General features: G+C 38.7%; 1 protein-coding gene and 1 long non-coding RNA gene across 5 annotated transcripts in view; one reads left to right on the top strand and one right to left on the bottom strand.

Moving 5' to 3' along the window:
- Positions 1-3,686: 3,686 nt before the first annotated feature.
- The window catches only part of LOC137491103 (uncharacterized), a 1,183,352-nt gene continuing 1,176,389 nt past the window's right edge, over positions 3,687-10,649 (bottom strand). For 2 of the 4 annotated variants that reach the window (XR_012402609.1, XR_012402608.1), the window contains exons 3-4: positions 4,089-5,767; positions 3,687-4,045 (exon numbers count right to left, since the gene is read on the bottom strand). Coding sequence is in view for 2 of the 4 variants with exons in the window: in XM_073948776.1 (XP_073804877.1) it covers positions 4,791-5,767 (977 nt within the window). In the remaining 2 variants the exon portion in view is untranslated. Of the gene's footprint in view, positions 5,768-10,649 lie in introns of all 4 variants that reach the window. The other 2 variants (XM_073948776.1, XM_068220194.2) reach the window with 1 other exon arrangement.
- LOC137491344 (uncharacterized) lies at positions 5,921-8,526 on the top strand. The gene is made up of 2 exons (XR_012402818.1): positions 5,921-7,074; positions 7,160-8,526. It is a non-coding gene; the product is annotated as an uncharacterized lncRNA (long non-coding RNA).

Here is a 10,649-nt window from a genome sequence, read left to right as displayed (position 1 = left end):
GAATAACTAGACACATGAACTGTATGATCATACAAGTCTATGCATGAATACTGCTGGTCTGCTGTTTCCTTGTTTTCTTGTGTGCAGGTAAACACAAACACTGCATCTTTTTAAGAAACACTCTGAACCAGAGCTTCACGACGGAGATCCATGAATGACAGGAAGTCATCAGATCAACTCTGTGCTGGAGAAGAACCACAAGAAACACACCTCACAAAAGACTGAACACTATTCACAAGCCATGGACTTTCAGAAGATCTGCAGTTTAACTACATGATTTTTGTGTCATCATGTAGGATTTGTGACATTACAACTGATTGTCATAAACGTGTAAACAGTTTTGAAATCTACACTTACATCTACGTAGATATTGAAATGACACAGAATAAGTTTAAATGTGCCTGTAACTTTTTCCAAGTTACATGACTAGAAGATGGGCCCTTTGTTATCAAACAGAAGCCATTGAATGGTTTTAGGAAAGCTTACAAATTTATATTTTTTGTGAGAGTTTTTAAATAACTCTCAAAGGGGGAACTGTGGAAATATAAATTTATATCATCTAATTCCAAATGAACAATAATCTACGTATAACTAAAAAGTTCTTCTCTTCTTTTCACTCATTTATTTTTTTACAACACACCATATCCACAAAGAAGTAGGTCATGGTGGCCGCAATTATATGCTGTCAAAATTGCGGCAGAAATATTGGATTACTGGTGTGAGTACAGCAATAAGAAGAGTATTGTCAAAGTGTGTTACTTGTAGAAGGTTGAATGCACTTCCAGGATGCCAACAGATGGGAGATTTACCATCGGAGAGAGTCACTCCTAATGAACCACCATTTACACTTTACTTTAGACCCTTTTACTTTAGACCCTTTAATGTAAAAAGCAGAAGAAGTGTAGTGAAAAGATATGGAGTTATTTTCACTTGTTTGGCCATTCGAGCAGTACATATCGAAGTAGCACCTTCCTTGGATACCGATTCCTTTATAAATGCACTTCGCCGTTTCATTGCACGACGTGGTCAAGTGCAGGAAATTCGATCAGATAATGAAAGGAACTTTGTTGGAGCCGGACAAGAACTACGAGTTGCCATAAAGGAATGGAATCAATGTAAGATCAACAATGTTCTTCTGCAGAAAGGTATCAAGTGGACATTTAATCCCCCTACTGGATCACATTATGGCGGAGTTTGGGAGAGATTAATTAGATCTGTGCGAAAAATCCTAAATTCTACCTTGAAGTCGCAGAATCTGGATGAAGAAGGACTTCAAACGGTATTGTGTGAAGTGGAGGCTATTATTAATAGTCGTCCAATAACCAAAGCATCCACTGACCAAACGGATTTAGAAGCGTTAACACCGAATCATCTGCTACTTCTGAGGACTTCTCCATCCTTACCACCAGGACAATTTAAGAAGGACGAAGTATATGCTCGTAAATGATGGAGACAGGTACAGTACATGTCAGACTTGTTCTGGAAAAGGTGGGTACTGGAGTACCTAACACAGCTTCAAGAGCGTCAAAAATGGTTAAAAGTCAAGCGCAACTTGAAAGTAGGAGACATAGTGCTTCTAGTTGACAACACAGCACCTTGGAACTCATGGCCGCTAGGACGTATAATTCAAACCTTTCCTGACAAAAGAGGATTTGTCCGTCATGTACAAGTGAAGACCAAATACAGCTGTCTCGACAGACCAATAACAAAACTCTGTCTTCTACAAGAAACGGAAGACGATATAACATGAACACTTTACTTTTTGTTTTCCCTTGAAGCAAGAAGGATCAAGAAATTTCCCTTTTGAATGTTTTCATGTCTCTATTCATATTAATGTAATTATTATGTAATAATTAGGGGCTGGATTGTAGTAGACATGAAATGGTTAACGTGTCACGTGATTGTGGTGGAGGGTCACCGGGGTTAGGTAGTGCGCTTATAGGTGGCACCTGTTCATTCACAACTTAGGAAGGAGAGAGAGAGGGGGTGAACGGGGACGCGGTACTCTTTGTTGACCAAACAAAGACAAACAAACTCAAACGAAATCAAACTTAAGCCTGAATCAAAGTCTACACTGTCAAAAGATCAAGGTATGTTTTATATTGGAAAATAAACGAGTGATGACATTGGAACGACTTCTTGCCTTGTGTACATTTGATGTTTGCGTTACAAAACGTGTCTCTGGTTTAGCCTCTCAGCTGTTACTCCACGTAGCCGCTACATGCACAAAAATGTAAAGTCTTTAGATGCAATAATATGTTCATGTGTGATTGCAACTAGCAAACAGATTTTGACTGCATTAGTAACTACAGTTACCTTTAAACAAAAGAAAATGCATTATAACATCAAATACTCTCAGTTCATCTTGGACTTAGAACACAAAAAACGTTTTGCTGTTTTTTTTTTTTTTTTTTTCATTTTTTGATTTTACGCAAAAATACCAGCAGTTGTGGTTGGCAGTAATCTGCTGTTTTTAACATTCATAAATTCATTTTACAGAATTCTTCTGTTAAAAAAACATTCCACAGTCTGTATTTTTTTTATCGAACTCACACTGCAAATTTTAGATTTGGTAGATTTAACTACATTAGAGTTAAAATTAACACTCTCTCAATGTTTATATGGGAAATCACTATAAAAGTGTTAAAATAACACTTTTGAAAGTGTTAAAATTTTTAACACTCAGAGTGTTAATTAGCAAAATTATTGTGTAAAATATCTGTTAAATGTATGTCAAAATACTAGCAGCTGTGGTTGCCAGTAATCTGCTGTTTTCAACATTTTACATTCGTAAATTCAGTTTCCAGAATATTTCTGTTAAAAACAAATCCCATAGTCTGTATTTTTCATTCAAACACACTTAAGCCTTAAATCCCAGAGCAGAATCCTCACTAGTGTCCTCACTACAGAGGGCTGAACACTCAGTAATGAAGTTAATGAGACAATTAAGTGTCTAATTAAAGGAGGATTGAGAATTATTGATGAACAACTGTTAACAGCGGAATCACTGGAAAGAAAAACACAAATTACAGCCAAAACCAAAGATGAAATCAACAGAGAAAAAAAGAACTCCAAATAAACTAATGATCAATAAAAATAAAACTAATTACACAATAAAAAATGTTATTTTTCAACATCTTTAAAACAACTCATCACATTATACAACTTATCATGGAGCTTCACCTATTACTGACCTTTGACTTGATTTCTGTCATGTGAACAAAAGCTCTTAATGAAATTTCTGTTGTTCATTTGAAGTCACCATGATGGAAGACAGAGTCTACTTTAGTCAGGCTCTTCAACTTCTTGCTATAAAATATATTTTATTTTAGCTGCTATAGACTTTAGTGTTAATCATACTAGTTATACATGTAGCATAGAAAGCCAAAAGAAAAATAATATGTCAGTCTGAAGAGATTATTTATGATATCAAAGCCATCTTCTCCTGCTTGTTTTCCAATTCAGTATCATATTAATTATGTGTAAGTCATACATAATATACATAATTTAAACCGTTGAAGCTCCAACAATTAATGACTTATTAACAGGTTTAAAAACACCATTCACAATGAGAATGTGATAAAAGATAAATAAAAATCAATCAAAAAAAACAACCCAGAATAAAACCAAACACTACTGAAACATTACCTTCCAAAAACAACACAAAATAAAGGAAAAGAAAGAGATTGTAATAATAATTAATTTTATTTGTAGATGGCGCCTTTCTAGACACCCAAGGTTGCCTTACAATAAGCATCAGTAGTCAAACAAAAAAAATAAACATTACTAAAAACAATCATTGACCAAACAAGTTAAAACGCAATAGCAAATATAAAAGAACATAATAAAAACATGATAAAAAATGTTAAGTAAAAGCCTGCTTAAAAAGATAATTCTTTAGACTTTATTTAAAATTGTGAAGACTATCACTGCTCCTAAGATCTACTGGAAGTGAGTTCCATAGCCTTGGAGCCATAGAGCTAAAAGATCTGTCTCCTATTGTAATAACATAAAGCTGCATAATTTATTTATGCTGCAATGCATGCTGGGAGCTTTGTACTATGCTGGCACCCAGCATGCATTGCGGCATGAACTATGCAGCTTTTTTTCTTTTTAGCAACCACGGTTGAGGTTCATATCCTGATTCTTGATGTCTGTAGCTGCATGCCAAAGGCACGCTGTACACTCATGCACTATGCACTTACACACTCAACAGGATAGTATATGTATGTAGTGTTATCCCAAATGGCACACTAATGTTTTTTTTACTAAATGGAAATTCAAACCGTTTCCCTGATGATGTTTGACGCTTGCCAAATCAGTGAAATAAACAACCGAACTATCAAATTATACCTGCCGTAACATTCGGGAGGCACTATAATCACTCTCGTAGGAGAATTTTGCTTTCATCATCCAAAATAAATAAAGTTATTCAACATGTGCGTCCGATAACTCCGCCCCTTCCACTACGTAAGCAAACCTGCGGTTTTGCTTAAACTTAGTGGACTAAACTAATAGACTAATTTAAGGGCCAGGTGAATGAGGGTGTAGGGCGAGATCAGACACTCTGATTAGTTTATCAAATACAAGGGTTTATCTACCTAAATACAAGATAGATACATGTTACTCTGTATGACAAGGAGGCAAATCAGCTTCTAAAGCTGAGAGGGTTATTTTACCTTTATCTAACTCTAAAATTTTAACACTTTACTCTGAATTACCACAACACTTGAAATTTAACACCAATGAATTTGCTGTGAATGGATGTCTATGGGGAGAAAAGTCCAGTGTTACCGCGGCTTAAGTGCAAGTGAATGGTTACTCTGAATAGTGTGGCTCATCATGTGTTTATTAAGGTGTGATGATTGGCTGAAACTCTTCCCACACTGAGTGCATCTAAATGGTTTCTCTCCAGTGTGGATCCTCATGTGTTTTTTAAGGTTTGATGATTGGCTGAAACTCTTCCTACACTGAGTGCATGTGAATGGTTTCTCTCCAGTGTGAATCCTCGTGTGTTTATTAAGGGATGATGATAGGCTGAAACGCTTCCCACACTGAGTGCATGTGAATGGTTTCTCTCTGATGTGGATCATTGTGTGTTCATTTAGGTGTGATGAGCGGCTGAAACTCTTCCCACACTGAGTGCATGTAAATGGTTTCTCTCCAGTGTGGATCATCATGTGTTGTTTAAGGTCTGATGATTGGCTGAAACTCTTCCCACACTGAGTGCATGTAAATGGTTTCACACCAGTGTGGGTCTTCATGTGTTTATTAAGGTTTGATGATTGGCTGAAACTCTTCCCACACTGAGTGCATGTGAATGGTTTCTCTCCAGTGTGGATCCTCATGTGTAGATTAAGGGACGATGATCGGCAGAAACTCTTCCCACACTGAATGCATGTGAATGGTTTCTCACCAGTGTGGATCATCATGTGTTGATTAAGCTGCCATGATCTGCTGAAACTCTTCCCACAATCAGTGCATGTGAATGGTTTCTCTCCAGTGTGGATCCTTGTGTGTTGATTAAGGTGCCATGATCTGCTGAATCTCTTCCCACAATCAGTGCATGTGAATGGTTTCTCTCCAGTGTGGATCCTCGTGTGTTGATTAAGGGATGATGATTGGGTGAAACTCTTCCCACACTGAGTGCAGGTAAAATGATTCTTGTCTCTCCTTTTTAAAATACCATCAGTCTGTAAATGAGTTTTTTCCTCAATTTTGACAAGATGTTCCTTCTCTTTACTCTCCTCATTCTCTTTAATTAGGTCTGAAATAAATAAATAAAACATTAGTTTTCATTATGTAACGAATATGGCAGCTTACCATTCATCCGCCCACCAGAGGGAGCTCTCTCCCGAATATTGACTGGGTACTTCCTGGTAGCCACCATATTTAAGCACACTGCTTTTGTGTGTTCATTGCGAAGTATTGCCAGTTTCACTGCCTACTAAGCGGTTTCCTACTGCTATTTCTGCCATTGTGTTATGACCTTTTTGCCTGCTCTTTTTGACCACTGTTTTTGGATTTTGGACTCTGCCTTGTTTGCCTTTTAGGACTGCCTTTTTGTTTGCTTGTTGTTGCCTGGTTCATGATCACGATTCTGCCTTTGTTTGATGCTAGTTGTTTGTTTAATAAACCTCCAGCTTTTGGATTCAATCCGCCTCCATGTCTTCACCTACGGCTCCCTCACAGAATACTTCGCCTAACATCAATCCAGCGGAGGTTTCTAATTTACAAGCAGCTTTCAATTATAAAAGCGAAATGCTATCTGGGTATCAGGAACAGTTGATGCATCTAAAGGAGGCCAACGACCGTCTCACACAGTTCATCCATTCTCTCCCTGCTCCTCAAAGCTCACCGGTAAGACTAGCATTACCTGATAAATTTGATGGTTCGCCAGAACTTTGTCGTGGCTTCATTCGTCAATGTAAAGTCTTTTTTACTAGTCAGCCTGAAACCTATACTCATGATACTAAGAAATGTGCTGTAATGATGTCCTTATTAACCGGACGAGCTTTAGACTGGGCCTCAGCTGTTTGGGAGAGTGATTTACATGTACAGTCTTCGTTTAACCATTTTATTTCTCAACTCAATGAAGTTTTTGGTTATCCTGAAGGAGGACAAGACATTTCTGAACAATTACTAGATCTCAAACAGGGAAACCGCACTGCTGCAGATTATGCTATTGACTTTCGAACACTAGCTGCACAAAGCGGTTGGAATGATGTGGCTCTCAAGGCTGTATTTAAACGAGGACTGAATGCACAATTACAAGCTGAATTAGCATGCAAAGCAGTTGATCTGTCTTTTAATGAGCTTATCACTTTAGCCATTAAAATAGACAATCTTATGCGCAACACTCTACGCTCACGCCGGGTTTTACAAATCAAATCTGAACCTGCCATGACAAGTCATGATGCCCCAGAACCCATGCAGATTGCCTCTACCCGCATCTCCTCCAACGAGAGAGAACGATGGCAGCGGGAGAATCTATGCTACTATTGTGGAGGTGAAAATCACCAAAATGCTGCATGCCCTCTCAAGACCAAGAAGAGCCATGCTCCACAATATCATGTGAGTACCATTAAAATTTCCCATCGCCAAAATTTTCTTTTGGAATGCAGAATTGAATTTGATACTGCTGTTCAATGTATTTCAGCATTAGTAGACTCTGGATCAGTGGTTAACATCATCAATCAAGAACTCACGGACAAACTCAAGATTCCTACAACTCCCTGTGTCCCAGTAATCAACATAACCACAATAGACAATAGCCCTATTGGTTCTGGAATTACTGCTACCACTGCACCAGTGTCTCTCCAAATTGGACTATTTCACAAAGAAGCCATCACCTTCTATGTAGTCCCTTCATGCAAGTACCAAATGATATTGGGCCATCCTTGGTTGGCCGTTCATGATCCTATCATTTCATGGAACCATGGTGAACTCACTCAGTGGTCAACTTACTGTATTAACAATTGCCTAACAAAAACGTTGTCATTTCCCTGCCTTTTCACCAGCGACATTCAGATCGCCCTGCACCACGTCCAAGGGGTAGACCTATGAGAAGAACACCAGGAGGTGTTCATAGAGGGGGGGATTCTGTAACGAATATGGCAGCTTACCATTCATCTGCCCACCAGAGGGAGCTCTCTCCCGAATATTGACTGGGTACTTCCTCTGTGGTACTTCCTGGTAGCCACCATATTTAAGCACACTAGCTGCGTCCCAAATGGCACACTATACACTATGCACTCATGCACTATGTACTTATGCTATTACACACTCAACAGGATAGTATATGTATGTAGTGGCGTCCCAAATGGCACACTAATGTTGTTTTACTAAGCGCAAATTCAAACCGTTTCTCTAATGACGTTTGACGGTCACCAAATCAGTGAAATAAACGACCGAGTTATCAGATAATACCTGCCGTGAGTATGACCGCATTCACCATCGGGAGGCGCTATAATCACTATATAATCACATTATAATCACACTTTGCTTTCACCATCCAAAATAAATAAAGTTATTCAACATGTGTGCCCGATAGCTCCGCCCCTTCCGCTACGTAAGCAAACCTGCGGTAGTTGAGTGTGTGAAGTGTCCATCATTACACACTTCGTTTTATCGGCTGAAGGAGTGCATCATCCGGGTAATTAAAGTGCACTTATTATTTTTAGACTTTTCAGTGTGAACACACTACTTACACTATTTATACTACAAAATGGCGTAGAATAGTGCATAAGTATGCGATTTGGGACGCAGCTACTGCTTTTGTGTGTTCATTGCGAAGTATTGCCAGTTTCACTGCCTACTAAGCGTTTTCCTACTGCTATTTCTGCCATTGTGTTATGACCTTTTTGCCTGCTCTTTTTGACCACTGTTTTTGGATTTTGGACTCTGCCTTGTTTGCCTTTTCGGACTGCCTTTTTGTTTGCTTGTTGTTGCCTGGTTCATGATCACGATTCTGCCTTTGTTTGATGCTAGTTGTTTGTTTAATAAACCTCCAGCTTTTGGATTCAATCCGCCTCCATGTCTTCACCTACGGCTCCCTCACACATTAAGTCTTAAAATTCTCATCAAAAGCTGAAAAGTGAAAAGACACTGGAAACATTGGCTACACACACTGTAATTTTGATGCACATTAAATTTGGAATAAATCAAATCATATTTTGCTTGGTCCATTAACATGTACACATTTCAGCAGAATCAATTCAATTCATCTTTATTTATCTAGTGCTTTTACTATGTAAATTATGTCAAAGCCACTTAACATAGAAGTTATAGTAAATAGAAACAGTTTTCAGACTTCCTGACATAATTAATCATAAAAGTCATTTCGGTCATGTTAATTAGACAGATTTGAAAGCTGTAAATGGCCTATTTTTATTCGTAAATATTTACAATTACAACAAAATGTTTTTTTTTTTAATGTGTTAAGCAGACAGAGAATACTTGTTAATTCTGTGCCTGACTGGTTAATGCATCAGAAAAAACGTTCTGGGGTAACAGCTGACCAAACAGCTGAATATTTGCCTCGCAGACATGAGACATATCTGTACAGCATCTGCATAAAGGCTGGAATGTGCACTTTTCCCCTTGTGTGCTGTTGGGTTATTTTCATCCATTCTGGGGTGATTTTGAGGCTTAATTTGGCCAAAACTTTCTCTGAGTTTCAGCAAACGGACTGATATTTGGAGACATCTTATTTTGACATTTTCTGGGAAAATACTTTGAAATATAAAAAAAAATCACCACACTCTGGGCAAATTTACTCCCTTTTCTTTATATTCATGGCTGTTTTTTTTCCATTGGCCTCGATTATAACAAAATTTTAAGGATTGCAAAGCCATGACAGCATATAATCATGCATTTATGATTGTTGGTGTTTTCTTTGACGACAGTCAACATTGTTTAATTGGTCTCCACCCATGGGATGGCAAAGAGGAAATGGGTCAGAGAATAAAGGAAGAGGAGGAGAGTTAAAGAGAACAGCATTATGTGGTGTGCGTAATAAAGAGAAGTTAACTGAAATGTTGCAGTGCGGGGAAACGAGTAGAGAAACCGGGTTGAGACGAGCAGTGAAAAACTTAACGACTGGGTGTGAGAAACACTGTGTCTTGTTACTGAAGAGCTTGTGATGTCTGTGAATGAGTGCATCACCAAAGAGTTCAGAGCAGTGTGTCTGGAACAAAATCTTCTTACCGATTCATCTCACTGGCATGAAGTCAGTAGCCTACTCAGCGGCTGGGGTCGTAGACGCCCTTAACCTTCACATCCAAACCTCCACATTCACCATTCCCCTCGCATTTCCATTGTCCCCTTAACTTCATGGGTTAGAAGCAAAAGGTTTTTTTTTCTTTCCCCAAATTCTCATTTTATTTCTCTTGTTTGTTTTTCCTTGTACTAATATTATTCATTATTTTTTCCCCATTTTCAAATGTGACAAATCTGCTGGCCTGAATCATTTGCGTTTTTTCCTTTCACTTTCATTTGAGTTATAAGTGCTAAGTGTTTTGTTTTTCATTGTGATTGTTGTTATATTGTTTGTTTTGGACTTCCAGTTAGAGCTGCGCCATGTAAAGACGCAAACTGCTGAGGTCCTCATGTGAAACTTAATTTCGTTTTATATTGCTTTCATCCTAAATACTATTACCTTAAACCTACCTATACTGGAAAATAAGTGTTTATAAGTGTCGGAGTCTAGCTGTTCTGAGCGTAAACCGAAGCAACTGTAGGGAGGCTAAATCCGCTACTAGCCTTTATGCTAATGCTAACCCTGAAGAGCAAGCTGTATCTAAAGGCTGATTTATACTTCTGCGTCAAACGCCGGCGTATGCTACGGCGCTGACGCATAGCCCTTCGCCGTGGCCGTCACTGACGTGCACCTCTCAACAAATGTAACTACACGTCGCAACGACGCGTAGCGTAAGCTCTGTGATTGGTCGGCTTGGTAGCGTTGACGAGTCTGGGCGGGACCGAGAGCCGCGCGAATGGCGCAAGCGATTGTTTACAAGCTGTGGAGTCCTGTGAAGGAGCTCCGGATGGAAAGTTTTGTTTTGTGTTTACCTCATAGTTAAAGTTGTTGCACGTCCGCCGGTTCCTGCCTCAAAATGAGCGAGTTTGAGCCACTTTTACATCCCGGA

This window comes from Danio rerio, chromosome 4 (genome assembly GCF_049306965.1).
Source record: "Danio rerio strain Tuebingen ecotype United States chromosome 4, GRCz12tu, whole genome shotgun sequence".
NCBI lineage: Eukaryota > Metazoa > Chordata > Actinopteri > Cypriniformes > Danionidae > Danio > Danio rerio.
The sequence above is the reverse complement of the archived record's forward strand: the minus strand, read 5'-3'. Positions and strand labels throughout refer to the sequence as shown.